Here is a 17,230-nt window from a genome sequence, read left to right on the forward strand (position 1 = left end):
CAAAACCCTCTCTGAACAAGCAATGGAAGCGGCCTCGTATCTCGTAGTAGACGGGGCAACGGCATGTATAGTGTAGCTCTGTCTCAGGTTCCATGTTACACAAGGGGCATGTCCTGTCCTCTGCTAGTACTCCGTTGTATCTCCCAGTCTCAATCCGCAACTGGTGAGAAGATGTGCGTAATTGGCCAATAGCACATCGTATCCCATGAGACAAGTGGGCATCCATGTATTTGGGTCTCGCCACAAAACCATCTTCCGTGAGTTAGAGGAGGTGGTCTCTGTAGAAAGCCATCTTGGTGCCCAATTCCTGTGCTGGTTGTATCCATGTCCTCCTGGTGTCTAGCTGGGTTAGGTCTTGGCAGATGAGCTTGGTGATCTCTTACTATGTAAGAGTGAGAGATGGTGCATCCAATGAGTACCGGAAAGGTGGCAACCTGTCTATGTTGAACCCATGTGCCTGAAACCATGATGTCACCTCCCCATACCAACATGTTGTATCTCCTTGTATGGCTAGCTGTCGAGAGGATTCAAGTGCTATGCGAGCATATCTGTCTCCAGGAAGTGTGGCCGTTGGCCACTACATAGTCTCCCCACAACACCAGCCCATATATCCTGGAGTCTTCACCTTCTTCATGATCCCCCTCAACCCCTGCATTCTCCAATCTAGCACCGCAGTTGCTTGCTGCACACACCCACCTTTGTGACCATCCCCACAACCCCTCACAATCTACAAAGCTTACAATCGCCATTCCCTCCACAATCCCCTTCAGCCTGCAGCCACCTTCCATTTACAATCTATTGTGCAATTTTCAGCCCCTACGTTCCTCCATACCAGAGCCACCTCATGTACACAACCTTTCACACACACACATTCATACACTCTTGCTCTCAAGGATGTCACTCAATAGCTTCACCGATTGTGTTCTTCATCAATGCAATTTAATGTCGGGCACAAACATGTGGATCATATTCAATCTTGCTATTCTACACCATGAGCTCTGATACCAATTGATATGGATTGTGGTTGATGGACCAATGATCCATTCATAGCTTAATTATACTAGATTAGTGATATACTAGAAAACAATTAAGACCCAATTCATAAAATACCTACTTCTCCCGAGTCTGATAAGGCTTCCGAGTATTCTCATACAATTCAGACAAGAGAATATTTGTTGTTGTGCTCGAGACACTGATGATAAAATTTCCACCTCTTGGACTTGATAAAAATGTATACGTTAGGAGATCTGGGAACTTGTGAATGAAGAAAGTCTTGGTATTTTGAGTATATGTTTTATGGATTTTTGGGATCACACCTCTATGGCTGTATTTATCTTGAGGCATGTGCCCTTGAGATGTTCATGTAATAAATTATTCTTTTCTTGAGAGAGAGAGAGAGAGAGAGAGAGAGAGAGAGAAGAGAATTTTAATGTCGTAGGAAAACTATCCCAAGAGGCCAGATCTATCCGACGAGGAGTTGAACTCAAGAACTGTTATTCAAGAGGGAAATGGCATAACCAATCTACCACACTTGAGAGAGAGAGAGAGAGAGAGAGATGGAAATTTACATTTTTCTACACAAAATATACAAGACACAGCTATGTGACTGCTTGCATAGCCAAGAACCAAGAGGTTAAATCACTATGATTCAGGGCAGGAAGTCCCCTTACTTGGCATATATGCAGGGCATGCTATGAGTGTGAAGTAACCTACCGTAAATAGGTGTTCCTTTGCGCTGCTGACAATATGAAAGAGCTGTCAAATCAAGTGAATACTTGAATCATGGTGCCAAGTCTGTATGTACTCTCTCAGATCAGCAGAGGCTATCATAAAGGTACTCATTGCTCCACTGCTGTACATATCCCTCTATGTCACAAAAAGGAAAATACTGCTGCTGCTCTGACGCACCAACCCCCTTGTGATCATGTCGAAAGGGTCGTCGAAAGCGTCTTTTGCTTTTACCCCTTCAATCCTTCGCTAACGACTGAGTTCCAGTTATGGGTAAGAAGCATGACATCTTTCCCATAATACCTCTTACATAATGCTAAACTGCATACCATTACGTAACGGAATCTATCCCTGTGACGGTGAGCTGGAGCTTTCCACATCATCTTCATGAGCTTGTGGTTTCAAGTATGTTTTCTGTGCTTTGAAATGATCCTGCAATGTGGAAGTATAGGTGATATAAACAAGAAATTGTAACAAAACAGGTCTTAAATGAACCCTCAACAGTGTAAAATTCATGTTTAGAACTGGCAACATCTGCACAAGTCCCAACGGATTGGAAAACAACATTGGGGGAGAGGTTACCACATGCAGTTTCCAATCTATGTGAGAGACCGTTTTCCCCGATTTTGAGTCTATGTGATCAAATATTGGTAATAGAACAGCAGCATCCAAGGCAGCGTAGTGGAGCTGAAGCACAAAATAAACACATCTAACAAGTGTCAAGCATATGTCACAATGGCCTACATAAGATAATGCCCCTATTAGAAGAAATAGAAAGAAAGAAAGTGTGCCATCATTAACTTGTCATGTAGTGGATATGGTTTAGTAAGAAAAGGACTGCAAATTAGAAAAAATAAACCTGTTTCATGCTTAGAGGACGTCTCTCCCAATCCGTCATTCTCATTCGCTTGTCCATGCTTTTCCCCAATACCGCCTTCAACAAATCAAGAAACTTATTCAAATGGTTAAACAAATACACAAAATTGTCGTTTCCTTGGAAGCAATCTGCAGCTGGCCCAATTTTTTCAGACCCTGTCTGCTTGATAGTTGAGCCTAACAATAAAGTGTGAACATGGAAATGTGAACATAAAAGCAGCAGGATGTAGATCTGGCAGACCATATAGGGGTGTAGAGGCATTTATGCAAGTTTGTAACACCAACCCTCCATCCTTCTTTATTATAACAGGTAGCCTCCCATCATACAATTCCGTGATCCCTAAACATTCTTGATTCTATCTTGTTATGAAGCTTCACAGAAACTTAATCTCAAGTCCAAATGTAGAGCTCTTAAAACCACTCCCAACAGATTGGAAAGTCGAGTCGGGAAATCTACTAGGAAGTATGAAGGTAGAGCTGGCCTATCAGGACACATACTTTGATTTTCTTTTATATCGTCTATGTACTGGTTCTAAGCTGTTTCATAACAAACATATCATAATGTTGTGCAATTTTCTCTGCAGAGTGAAGATGCGATAGGCTGAAGAGTCTAAAATCAATGACAAAAACAAGCGGTGTTTAAATCATTTCCCAGGACTTAATTGAGACCTCCCTTTCTTTTAATAAACACTTAAATTGGGCCTTTCTTTAATTTCTTCTGTATGGTGTATGCTACTTGAATGACACAATCCGTTTGTTCCCACCTTCTCTCCTCTTTGAGCTTCACAACTATCTGACAACAAGATGTTTTGTCAGTTAATTCTTCTACCTTTGCAAGGCCAGATAGGCCGCCTTTAATTCCTCTACCAGCAACGATCTGCAAATCCAGTACTGACTCGCACCGATGAAAACAATCTAATTCAGAGTAGGATTGCAGAAGCTGTTCCAGGTCATTGTACACCGCATACCCTACAAAGCGTAGGCACGCAGAGAATAAATCCTATTCATTTAACTTCACATGTCAGAGAAATGGTTAAGTGAAAGAACAAAGAGACCTAGCCAAAAAACGATTCAATACCTAGTTTCAAGACTGCTGGTGAACAGAAAATTGATTCAATGCACGCACTCAGACAGCGGCCATGTTGACGAGATAAGCTGACCAAATCCAGTATGAAAACAAACTCACGTGTGGCAATTTGCAAAACCGACACCTGATATGTATAGAACCACATTAATCTGTGATGAAAACATTGAGCTGCAAAGTTATGCAAGAACAGAACTAGCTTGATGAGCAATATGCAGATAACCATTTTGAATATCAATTGGGCCTACTTTCTCTATTTTTTCCTTCTTTGCTTGCAGGCTGGGCCTGACACCTTGCCTTATTTAAGGTCAAACAATACAGCAGGATGATATCAAAGGCAATGCAGCTTTCTAGCATTCTGTTTCAGATGCCCGTAAGGCCGTATGATTTTTGCCTTTCTAAAAAAATTGAATGAGATTCTTCTTGCAAGAGAAGTAGATGCTCAAAGGGCAATGAATTTGAGCAGCAATACAATGATCTTATCAATTGCCTTCATTCCCAATGTTTTTTCTTAGGTGTCCTCTTGCAGATTGGTAACACAATCTTACAAGGGAACAACTCTGCATAGGAAAGACTATCCTCTTCTCAAGTAGTGCTTGTTGCAAAATTGTCACCCCCACCATAGTATTTCTCCCAACAGACCTCTTTGAACAGAAACTAGTAACTAACTAGAAACTAGTAACTGACCTGTAGCAGGAAAACTATGTCAAGCTCTCTAATATGGGTGCTCATCAGTGCAGTCTGCGAAAGAAATCTCACTCCATGGCACTAGCTAGATAACTGAAAGAAATATTGATATACTGAAACTGAAATGAAACACAGCAAAGACACTGCACTCAAAACAAACACAATAAGATAAGACTCCAAGCCCAATGTAAGCTCAACTGCTCCCAGTGTATCAACTACAGACTGGTTGGCAGCACACATAGCTCCAGATCAAGTGCACACAAGATACAATGGGGATGTTGAGGTTCAAACAACGCAGGGAGAGTACTATGTAACAAGACTAGACTCTAGACCAAAGACTCAAATCAAACTCATACTAGACTGAACAAATATACAATAGCTACATTGCATCCATAACTTTCAACATATATCTCTAAAAGGTAGCTACACATATCCGGACTGTGGTGGCCGTGGTAGACTAACCACGGTGTTCACTCAACTACCACTCCTTTGTGTCCCGTCAAGTGCCTCTCGTCCACTAGACTAGTGCCAACGTAACCGCGAAACACATTTCAGCAGGCTTGAAACGCAAAACGGGTGAAATGACCGAAACGTTTCACCTGCAGGGTGAAACGCCCGGAGTTAAACGCCTTTTTAAAAAAATCCCTTTGGAGAATTTGGCCATTAAAAAGTTATTTATTTATTATGTATATGATATTTCAAGGTTAACATAGCATGTGTGTCTATTCACTGCATTGTGAACACCTATTTTGTCTATACATAACTCTATATACACACAAAATTGGCGTTTTGGTCAGACATTTCAGTGAGGCCTTAGCCTAGGGTGAAATCTTTTGGGGTGAAACGCCCCATTTCGGGGTGAAACGTTTCGGGTCTAAAACGTTTTGCGGTTACGCCGCCTGAGACCACCGACGGATCTGGTCCATCAATCGAGAGTGTCTGCCCAACTATGAACCCAAAACCAATTGTAACTGCCTATCCAATGCAAGTGACACTGTAGTCTTGACACAAGTTGCCTGCCACAAGACCACTTGCCATCCCGGTGAGTGAAGCTACTAAGCAAAAATTGTGACCCCTAACAAGGACAAACCTGGTATATACAACGCAAAGACTCCCCTGGGCTACAGACGCTCTAAAGGTGGAGGCCAAGCGTATGGAGTTGGATAAGTACCAAAACCAAGAGGCAGTCGGTACATTGGAACTAGCACATCAGCGCTCGGCGCAGATGCTAGATGGGGAGCTTGGGAAGCTAGAAGAACATAGCCAAGAAAGGTGCTCAAAGCATAGAATGATGACTGCTCAACGTAGGGAGGGCGCAACAAACTATGATGATGTCGGTGCCTAATGTGTAGAATCTGCCTATGTAAGCTCCTCAAAACCCATACTGTGCTAAGATGTTGCTAAATGGACTATATTCTTATTTTTCGGAGTAATTTCTGTTTACTGAAATTAGGATATTTAAATGTGTACGCTTGAACTGTAAAAGTTAGGAACTCTAGATCTACTGGAACTGACAAAAGCCATCTTGAATGGACAACTCTGATGTGTCATATGATGTGTGACATTAAGCATCGTCAAGGTGAAACCAGCCCGTAGGGCGGTAGACGTAGGCTTTCACCCGAAACTTTAACTTTACGACACAAAGGAACTTCACGAATCAGTCTGTGACTGGAATTCAACAATTCAAGACAAACCACAGCCTGGCAGCTAGAGCGCTATCAAGCAGGCAAAGACACCCTCTTGGCCCTAAAGACTGGCGCCCCTTTCGGTATTTCTTTATACTTGAGAAAAGCCTGTAAAATTCTACAAGCTGTCCCACTTTTATCGGGCTAAAATTCCCCTACTCTAACCCGATTTCGGCAACATAACCATAGTAGAAGTCTCCACAAACAAAGTCTGTCTAACAAACTTGGACACTCCAAGTCACGAATCTACCGCGATAGCACCAAATAACCACTTCAAAACAGTTCACAGTACACAATTTAATCCAACATTGGCCCGGCGGAGTTCCGGGCCTATAGATTTTGGCCCCAAAGACTGGCGCCCCTTTCGGTATTTCTTTTTATATTAATCTGAGTTCAAAGTACAAGAGTGTGGGCAAGCGCTCACTCAGACTTTGCGTCCAGATGCCCTGAGTTGTGAGAGGCCTGCTCACTTATTTAAAGTTACAAGGGTTGCCAAAAGAAGAGCCCCAAAAGCTTCAAAAGCTGAAAAATTAAAAGCTTACGCTTTTTTTTCTCAAGTTCTCTCTCTCTTGCCCTAAAAACAAAGCAAAAGAGTTCTCCTTCTCTCTCTTTCAATTTGCGTATCCTAAAAAGGAGGCCAAAAAGCAAATTGCTGCTTCCGCAATTTCCGCCACGTTTTGCGGACTGCCACGTCAGCAGGCGTACGACCAGCCACTTCAACCATTTCTGCAACCATGCCAAAATTAGGGTTAGGGTCAGGGCAGAATTAGGGTTTCATATTTTTAGGGTTAGGGTTAGGAAATAATTAGGGTTAGGGTTAGGGCAGAATTAGGGTTAGGATTTTTGCATAGCGGGCAGCCACGTCATCACTTTGTGACATACCCCCCTCTTGAGAGCATTGTAATCGCCCTCGATTACGCCTGCAAAACAGACAGAGGTCATAAACCGTCTTAGCAGACACTGACTGTTAGCACCTACGTACTAGGAACACACATCTAGCACATGTACCAATCAACAGTCACATCACAAGACATCACTAGACATCACAGGACATCACATGACATTCAACATTCATTCGGATCTTAGACCATGATTTATCGGCCATGTAGCTAGCAATCGCATCTAGATCCAGTCGGGACCTCATCGATGCCCGATTGACTAACCCCTATTGCAACCATGTCTATTCGAGATCAATTAGACCAAAATGCTGCAGTCATTTCGTCTATCAATTCCTGCACTTAAGAACGAGTCAAGAACAAATCAGTTTCATATTCAGGAATTCCATTTCAAAAAATCATATAGCAGAATACTGTCAACTCTTAGTATCCCTGAAGCTCAAAGAGACATCAGTGACTCTAGTATTCTAAAATCAAGGCATCCATTGACAAAGGAGCGGAGTAACTCCCCTCTTGTGCATCCCACTGCACCAGATCTCCGGCCAAGCTGAATTCTGGGTTCCATTTGAAATAGACTATGCTAAACCAAAAGCTTTGAGGTAAAGTTTCACAATCTAAGGAGTATCTGCTAGGTCCGCCTCCTCCATCCACTTCGCATCCAATGCAGGATAGTTCTTGAATTTAACCAAGAACCGCCTTCGGAGTTTACCTTTATTCTTTGTGTCCTTATGTGTCAAAATCTGTTCAGGAACAAGGATCTCGTTTTCCTCCACTTTGGGTTGCTCATCGGGCTCCCCTTCATCAGGCACATCACCTTTGAAAGATTTCAAGAGACTCACATGAAATGCATTGTGAATCCTCCAAGTGTCACGCAGTTTCAGTCGGAAGAAGACATCATTGATCTTTTCGGAGATCTGGAAAGGTCCGTAGTATCTCATACAAGGCTTTGGAAAAAGCCTCTCCTTTCCCTTTTTCTTTCTCAGGCGTGCCTTCTCAAAACGTAAGAACACCCAATCATCCTCTTTCAATTTCAAATCGCGACGATGGCGATCCCGCTGCCTTTTTCTGTCGTTCTTGAGATTTTTGCAAAGCCTCGCGGACCTTGGCAAAAGCCGTACCTAAGTCACGCGTATACTCATTCGCTTCAAAAAGCTTATCTTTTGTGCTTAAAAAGGGTGGAACCTTCGCTGCACCTTCAACAATCTCAAATGGCGCCTTCCCCGTTGAAGAGTGTATCGTGTTATTGTAGGCAAATTCCACGAAAGGTAGATACTTTTCCCATTGAGTCTTCTGATCCGAGATATAAGACTTCAATAAATCTAAAACCACTAAATTAGCAATCTCAGATTGCCCGTCAGTCTGCGGGTGGAAGAATGACGAGAACTGCAACCGCGTGCCAATCTTCTCCCAAATTGCTTTCCAAAACAAACTCGTAAATCTGGGGTCCCTGTCGGAGACAATCGTCTCAGGCATGCCATGTAATCTAAAAATCTGGGCCACAAACAGTCTCGCTAAGTGATCCGGCTTGACTGTTTTCTTCACTGGAATGAAATGAGCCTGCTTGCTAAATCTGTCAATAACAGTCCAGATACCATCGTGACCACTCTGTGTTCTCGAGAGATCAAAAATGAATCCATTGCAATACTTTTCCAGGGGCGGGTGGGTATGGGCAAAGGTTGTAACAATCCCTGTGCTTTATACCTGTCAAACTTGACCTTTTGGCATACCAAGCAACTGCGCACAAACTCTTCCACATCCTTCTTGAGTCTCGGCCAAAAGAAGTATCTATCTCTCTACCCCTTTCATGGTGGTAGCTATGCCGCGGTGACCCGTAAAAGGTGGACAGTGGCATTCAGTCATAACCTTTTCCCTCAACGGCTGTGTAACGCACAACATGGTTTTTCTCATCAAGTAGCCATCCCGAATGGAATATCCTGCTACTATCTCCCCATCCAGTATCCGTGTGAAAACGTTTGCAAAATCTATATCTGTGGCATACTGGTCAACCATATCCTCGAAGCTCCTATGATGTATCGTAGAAATAGCCATAACCAATGGCTTCCGGAACAAAGCATCTGCCACCATATTCTTATGTCCCTGAACATGGACAATCTGAAAGTGAAAGTGTGACAAGATGTTCGCCCCCAGCATCTGCTTTTCCGATAGTTGCTTCTGTGACAAGAAGTAGCGCAAACTTTGATGGTCTGTAAAGACAGTAAAATTCGCTCCGAGTAGGTTATGCCGCCACTGAGTAAGAGCATAGATAACCGCCAAAAGCTCTTTCTCATAAATCTGTGTTGTCCGAGAAAGAGACTCCTTTCTGTGTCAAGATATGCAAAGAGGAAGCAACCTCTGCAAACTTTCGAATGAACCGCCTATAGTACGAACACAATCCCAAGAAGCTTCTAACTTCATGGACATTCTTCAAATCGGGCCAATCACGGATAGTCTCTATCTTGGCCGGATCCATCTGCACTCCTGCTGTCTGCTGAGACAATGTGTCCCAAAAAGTGTATCTCTGGTAGGAGAAATTCACTTTTCTTTGCATTAATCACTAACTTGTGATCTCGTAATGCCTGAAAGACCTGAAGCAGATGATCTCTATGTTCTGCCTCATTCTTGGAGAAAACAACGATATCGTCAAAGAAAGTGGCAACAAATAGCCTGTACTCTCGAAAAATCATGTCCATCATCCGGTTAAATGTCGCAGGAGCAATGGTTAAGCCAAAAGGCATCACCAAAAACTCAAATAACCCAAAAGTCGTCCGAAAGGCTGTCTTGTAGACGTCCCCCGACGCGATTCTGATCTGATAATTATCCACTCTTCAAATCAATCCTGCTAAAACACGAGAATCCCTGTAATCTGTCGAGTATATCATTGATCCTAGGAATCGGAAATCTGTTTTTGATGGTGATTTTGTTGGGAGCTCTATAATTGATGCACATTCTCTAAGATCCGTCTTTCTTCAAAACCAACAACACTAGAGAGCAATACAGTGAAGTACTAGGCTGGACGAGACCCTTTCCCAAAAGGTCTTTCACTTGGTTCATAATCTCTTCATTCTGTGCTTGGCTCACACGGTAAGGTGGCCGGTTCGGTGGTGTGCTTCCAGGTTTCAGATCAATGGTATGATCTTCAGGACGAGCAGGTAGTAACTCGCCTGCCAAGCCCTCTGAGAAGCAATCAGCATGAGAGTGGAGAAAGTCTTGGCGTTCTTTATCGAGTTCAGACATATTTGTTCTATCCTCGTCACTTAACTCTTTCATAAAGATCGAGTAAACAAACAAACTGGATTTCATTGATTTAGAAATGGCCGAAGCCGATACAATAGGGACAGACTCGCCCTTCAGTTTTATATCGAGTACAATGATTCTGCCCTTCTCTGTAGTCAATGTCGCTTTCCTTGCCTGATCATCGACCACGGCGTTGTGCTTGTGGTACCCAGGAATTCCCAAGAGAACGTCACAACCTTCCAAAGGCATTATGTAAAAGTCCTCGTACCCCAAATACCCCTGACAATGCAACCGAAGTTTGCCAATGACAGGTGTAATGGCTACGTCCCTACCGAGTGCCGCTAGAACAGCCTCCGCAAGTGGTCCCATCCGATCGGGAGTGATCTCGAGCCGCGCCGCCATTTCCGGTGAAATGAAGTTGGCCTTGGCTCCTCCATCAAAGAAGATCAAGGCCTCTTGGTCTTTCACTTTGCCCCAAGCTCGGAAAAGTTTTGTACTCTCGTCCATCGTGCTGGGATCGGTACCCACTTTTCATCTTGCCTTTTCTTCCACGTTCCTCAACTGCTCTCGTACTCTCAAGCCTTTCGTCATCCTGTTCTTTCTAGGGCACTTCGCGGAGATACGTCCAGGTTCCTAGCATTTAAAGCACTTCCCCTCCCTGATGAAGCAAGCTCTCTCCTGAGCTATAAGCTTGGGTCGTGCATCTTTCTTTTCTGAGTTGCTCTTTCTCTTTGTACTTTCATTTGTAGAAGTCTGTTCAGCTCTTTGTGTCATGACCTCATCGGTGGGGTAGGTCAGATTTCCAGAGTGAATCGCAAAACCTCGTCTTGCATGACTCATCAACTCCTGAATAGAAGCTAACTTTTGTTCCAAACATTGATCTCGGATCTCTGTAAGTAGACCCAAGGTAAACCGCTCAATCTGTTCCTTGAACGAGATCTTCTTAAATGAAGAGGCGGGTAGAAAAGAGCTCCAGATCCTCTCGCAATAAGCGTCCACTGTATCTTTCTTGGTCATCCGAAGATAGTTCCAAGCAGTTCATATATCACGTTCATACTCTCGAGTCAACCAAGAAGAAATAAAAAGCCTCTTGAATTTCAGCCATTTAACTGGCGCGATCTTGCTTAATGAAGCGTGGACCACCAAGTTCGAGCATTCCCCTTGAAGTAAGAGGCAGCTCTCCGAATCTTAGAGTGCTCTGAGTAACGTCCTCCCGCGAAAGCGATGTCAAACTGTTGTACAAAAGACAAAGCCTTCGAAGCATCTCTATAACCAAAAAACGTGTCAAATTTAATTGATTGTCCACCTTCTTTAAACTCTCAGACTTTCTTGCTTTTGTCTTCGAGAAAGTCATACTGGTTGGCTTTATAAAAATTCTTCTTCTTTGCATAAAAGTTATTGTCGTCAGAGTCTGAACTGTCTGTAGACGAGTCCTCTGTAGAACTGTCACTCACTCGGCGAGATTTAGACTTCTTTGCCTTTTTCTTGCCCTTTCCGAAGCGTTGTTTCTTGCTTCGCTTTTTGCCTTTTCTATCTTCTTCGCTCGAGTCAGATGAGCTAGAAGAACTGTCAGAAGAAGAAGAAGAAGAAGAAGAACTGGGTACTCCTTCAAATCGAACACGCTTCTTCTGTTTCTTTGCCTTTTCAAATGTCGACTGACAACCCAAATAGCCCGGGAAGTCGGTGCCTTTCTTCTGCTTTTTGCCGTGCTTTTCCGCTTTGTTTTGCGCGTCAAAAAGCTGAGCAATTCGTGCATCAACCACCTTTTCTAATTCCTTCTCTGTATACTTCTTGGCAGCAGAAGGTTTCTTGAGAGCGGGTTTTGGGGTTGTGGTTTTCTACCACTACGCATGCACTTCCTGAAAAGAAGTCTCGCTCATATATTTTGCAAAATTTGGGTCCTTCGCAAAATTGAGCATCATCTTTGTTGCATCGCCCGCTCCATCTCTCGACGCTCCGCCTGAGTAGGCCGAGGCGGGCCATACTCCTTGCTGGAATCTTCGTTGTGATCCTTTGCCGCATCTCCGGATGCAGAGAGAGTCGACTGATCCTTGCGTGAAGCCGTAGGTGCCGCGGAAAAAAATTTGGGATCGGATTTCCCGTAGAAGAGAAATCGGCTGTGCTCTGATACCACTGTAACAGACTTGGACACTCCAAGTCAAGAATCTACCGCGACAGCACCAAATAACCACTTCAAAACAGTTCACAGTACACAATTTAATTCAACATTGGCCCGACGGAGTTCCGTGCCTACAGATATTGGCCCCAAAGACTGGGGCCCCTTTCGGTATTTCTTTTTATATTAATCTGAGTTCAAAGTACAAGAGTGCGGGCAAGCACTCACACTCAGACTCTGCGTCCAAATGCCCTGAGTTGTGAGAGGCCTGCTCACTTATTTAAAGTTACAAGGGTTGCCAAAAGCAGAGCCCCAAAAGCTTCAAAAGCTGAAAAATTAAAAAGCTTATGCTTTTTTCTCTCATGTTCTCTCTCTCTTGCCCTAAGAATAAAGCAAAAGAGTTCTCCTTCTCTCTCTTTCAATTTGCGTATCCTAAAAGGCCGGCCAAAAAGCAAACTGCCACTTCCGCAATTTCCGCCACGTTTTGCGGGCTTCCACGTCAGCAGGCGTACGGTCAGCCACGTCAGCCATTTCTGCAGCCATGCCAAAATTAGGGTTAGGGTTAGGACAAAATTAGGGTTTCAGATTTTTAGGTTAGGGTTAGGGCAGAATTAGGGTTAGGGTTTCTACAGAGCGGGCAGCCACGTCATCACTTTGTGACAAAATCCCAAGAAAACTTTCCACGCACTTTAGAGCACTTCGCAAAACCTGGCGAGAAATTACAACACGCTGAAATCTTCGTTTTTGGCTTCCAATTTGCGCCAAAACACCTGTTCGGTGATTCCCTAGCTTCCCCGAAGCTCCTGGGACCTGTAGGCATCAAAACTGGCCAAAACCAAAAACCTACAAAAAATTACAGCAAGCTGTAATTCTCTGTTTTGTACTCCGATTCACGTGCCGATCACTTTTTTGGGTAGCCCTCGAGGTCTCGCACCTATAGGGTCACTTGCCCCTTGAATTAGACGAGATTCCTTGCGGGAAATATCTCTAAACTGTCCTATACAAGCACCCAAGGCCTTCCCGAGGCTCCCCGGGTGATATCTTGCCGTTTAGGTGTGAAACCCTAAACCTGCAGGAAAACACAGCAGACTGTAATTTTCTGTTTCGCATCATTTTGGGCGGAGCGAACACGTCTACACGTGTCTCAAAGGCTCCCGCACGCAATGGGATAGTTCCCTTTCAAATCAAATGAGTTTTCACGCGAGGAAACTCTTTGTTTTTGCATTCCTTTGCGATAGAACTGTGCATCCCTGAAGAGGATTAGCAATTAGCTAATCCGGTTCTTGTACAGAAGGCTCTTGCCTTGGCAAATGCGCATAAAACCCCCATAATTGTACATGGTCATCATAAAAGCCCAACTAGAGGGGCATTACCATATGTGCAAAGGGGAGAGAGAGATGCACGAGAGCAAATCGCCGCGCTACATAGAGCAAGGGAGAAGGCAAGCTTTCCATTAAAGCTGTGAGCACCTGCACCCACTTCTCACACACATTGTAGCACACTTATGAGTTGAAATCAGCCCCCTCTCTTGAAATGGGCGCCCCCTCTTGCTGATGCTTATGGCAATGCATCTGGAGCCGCCATGTGTCCCTTATGCCTCTTTTGAGTTAATTTCCTAGTACCCACCAACTTATAAGTGTTGTGAGGGGCCTAAATGACTTTGTACTGAGCCTAGACACCCTTTTACTGCTCGGATTCCAGTGCCGACTGGCCCGACCAACTCGTGGTGACATGCCCTTCCCGACTACGGCTGAAATATTTGGCTGTCGGTGGTTTCACACTGGCCATACAATGTCCGGCCATTTGTAACTTCAAAAAGAGGGTCCCAAAAATTAAACAAAAATCATCGGAAAGAAACCAACAACTCAAGTTAGCAACTGCCATGTCCTCGTGACACAAGGAGTTGTACCGTAAGTTCGGTGGGAGAAACCGAGAAATGGGTATTCCGGATGCGTCACATAATGGATGACGGACACATTGGATAGGGAATATTCGATTTGTCTGGGAGGAAATTCAAATTGGATAAAGGATTATGCATAAAGACGCAGGCACAGAATAAAGGAAGCTTTTTCTAAAAAGCATGATGTTTTGTTTCTTGGAAAGCAAATGCTTTCCCACCAGAAAATTTATGTATGCGTTACATATGTGCATGAGATTGCATCCAGGGACGCTTGGGAAGTGCTGTGCAGCATCAGTTTAAAGCTCACAAAGTTTTATTAAGTTTTCAAACAAGCTCACATTATTTTTTTAAAGTGACCGACTGCCCACTTAATAAGTGGACAGCCCACTTTAAAAATAAAGCAAAACTAAGAAGCGCCCCCTTCCTGAAAACGACAGCGTTCTCTCCTCTCTCTAGAAACTTCCATCAACACTCTCTCTCTCCTCCAACTATTCCAACACCCCAATGGCCCTGCTATTGTTGCGGGGGTTCTGTCAGCTATTCCTACCGCCCTCCGGAAACTATAAAAGCAGTCCTAGCACTCAACCTCCTCCCAGATTTGCCAGCACTACCTAGAGGAGACTCTAGCGCCAAGAATTTGCAAGTGATCGCGTGAAGTCGACATGTAGAGGTTGCTTTCCATACTTGGAGCGACAGGTAAAGCTTGTGAATATGCTCTACGAGTTTTTGTTTTCGTGTTTGTGCTTTTTGCAGGTACTCCATTGCGGAGAGGGAGCAAAGAGGCTTCAGCCTATGCTCAAGGATTCCGAAAACGAAATCAGCTTTTTGCTCCGAGTACAAACAAGAAAAGAATCGAGAGCTAGTCTCCCAAAATTTCCCCCATAAGACGGAAACAACCATTGAGTCTAAAAATTTAAAATAGAGAGGTTTCTCCAGATCTGGTGCTTGTAAAAAGATTCTCTCTGCATAAACGTTCTCTTTAAGGGGGGAGACCAACCCATCTTCTAGTCCCTAGTACTTGTCGATCTTCTCCCTCGTCTCTTTTGGTCAATATTCTATTTATTTTCAGCTTATTGATTATTTGTGTGCGCTCCTGTTTGTGACAGTGGTATTAGAGCTTGGTCACCTCTCTTTTGCTGCAAAGGAGGACGATTCCGAGAAGGAACCAAAAGAACCATGACGCACCAAGGGAGAACCACTGAAGAAGAATTTCAGCAAGTACGAGTTCAACCCACAAAATTGCAACATATCTCACGCTGCCGGTTGTCCAGAAAATTTTCGACGAAATCAAGAATCGACAAGGAGCAGATGCCGATGGGCGTCATGAAAATCCTGCCGGTGGTAACAACCCACAGGAGGAAAACAAGGAAGAGGTGCCGAAGCGCACAAGGGATCTCCGGATCGAAACAAACAGCCTTCTAAGAGTAAGGGCCAAGAAAAGAACTCTCACCGCTTAATGAATACAAGGATGTCTACATCTCTTGTTCATCATACTCCCCTGATTATATTACTACTTCCACTTCTCATACGGTATCTAAGCCTTCTTCCAAGAGGAGAACGCCTGCTACTTCCCTACATAATACTAAGGAGAAGATCAAATTCAAGAAGGATAACTGCAAGCGTCACCACAAGATGCGGGTTTTCAAATCCAGTGACAAGGATGTCAAGTTTGACAAGTACATAGGATGGACAAATATCACCAAGGCACTGTCTTGAAGTCGCTTTTGCCAACAGAAACTTTACTGAAAAATCCAAGTCGCATCATGTTCGGATGTATCTAAAGGAGACGGCAAGCAATTGGTGGTTAGCCAAGATTCTGAAAGCTACCCAAGCCAGACCGTGGACTCGGATCAAAGCTAAATTTTATGAACAATTCCTTCCGTCCGACTTTGAGGACATCCGGAAGGAATGAGACTAGCTAGATGACGTGGCATGACAAACTGAAAGAGAAATGGCGGAATGGACAAGAGAAACTGAACGGACTAACTTGAATAACTTATGAAGCACCGACCGTGGGGCCCGAAACCTTAAAAGACAGAAGCTTGAACCCTGAAAGAGACTTTCATAAAATGCGTTGACATGCTGACGTGGTAGATTGTATGGAATGCAGACGTGCCAGACTGTGCGGATTTCCAAGTTTCACGTTGCAGTGCTGACGTGGTGGGACTGTATGGATTTCCGGGTTTCACGCTGCAGTGCTGATGTGGTTGGACTATGGATTTTCGTAAATTACACTGGTAGCTTTTCCAGCTCTCAGCCCTAGCTTTTGGGGACCAGAGCTTTTGGATGAAAGTGCTTTTGAACCTGATTCTTTTGGGGCTCTACTTTTGGGCATCCCTTATACTGTTTATGAGAGCCCTTGGGGCCTCCCTCTGCAGAACATCTGGACGCAGAGTCTAAGGGCAGAGGTCCCTCGGGAGTTGTACTTTGCAGTGATCGATAATAAAGAAATGCCAAAAGGGGCGCCAGGGCCACTGCTTCTGGGCACGGAATTTTGACGTGTTGTGTCGACTCTCTCTCTCTCTCTATTAAAGTTCAGTAATTTTCAAGTTTCTTTTCGTGTAATGCTATTGGAGTGTCTAAGCCTGTAACAATCACTATCCGAATTGTAAGAGGTGGAAGAGGTCTCCTCCTCAGAACTACTAGATTGCTTCCTATGCTTTCTAGGCTTGCTTTTCTTCAATTTGATTTTCTTGTCTTTCTTTACTTCTTTCGTCTCCTCTCATCCTCCCTAGAACTAGATCTACAACTGTCAAAAGACAAAGAAAAACTGGGACCATCTTCAAAGTGAACATGCTTTCTTGATTCGTGCCTCCTCAGAAGTCATCTCATGTGTTTTTCTGACCACTTGTTCTCAGACAACAAACATCTCAATCTCGAATGATTCGTATAGTCCGTAAAGTCTGCCCTTATCAAATAATGCCTCCAATGAGTCAAAGCATGAATAATTGTCAAAAGGTCCTTTTCATAATTCTATGAAAGATGACGTGATTTTGAACACATTCGACTCTCATAAGCTATGGC

General features: G+C 43.9%; 1 protein-coding gene across 7 annotated transcripts in view; it reads right to left on the reverse strand.

The window, feature by feature from the left end:
* Nucleotides 1-1,517: 1,517 nt before the first annotated feature.
* The window catches only part of LOC147428506 (uncharacterized), a 68,204-nt gene continuing 52,491 nt past the window's right edge, over nt 1,518-17,230 (reverse strand). For 3 of the 7 annotated variants that reach the window (XM_086497581.1, XM_086497579.1, XM_086497582.1), the window contains 5 exons: nt 3,683-3,815; nt 3,434-3,573; nt 2,588-2,662; nt 2,311-2,415; nt 1,518-2,160 (listed from right to left, as the gene is read on the reverse strand). In XM_086497581.1, the coding sequence (XP_086353707.1) occupies nt 2,074-2,160; nt 2,311-2,415; nt 2,588-2,662; nt 3,434-3,573; nt 3,683-3,815 (540 nt within the window). In that variant the 3' untranslated portion in view covers nt 1,518-2,073. Of the gene's footprint in view, nt 2,161-2,310; nt 2,416-2,587; nt 2,663-3,404; nt 3,605-3,682; nt 3,816-17,230 lie in introns of those variants that run through there. The other 4 variants (XM_086497580.1, XR_015186063.1, XR_015186064.1 and 1 more) reach the window with 4 other exon arrangements.

This window comes from Adiantum capillus-veneris, chromosome 23 (genome assembly GCF_014529385.1).
Source record: "Adiantum capillus-veneris isolate H3 chromosome 23, ASM1452938v2, whole genome shotgun sequence".
In the NCBI taxonomy this organism is placed as follows: domain Eukaryota; kingdom Viridiplantae; phylum Streptophyta; class Polypodiopsida; order Polypodiales; family Pteridaceae; genus Adiantum; species Adiantum capillus-veneris.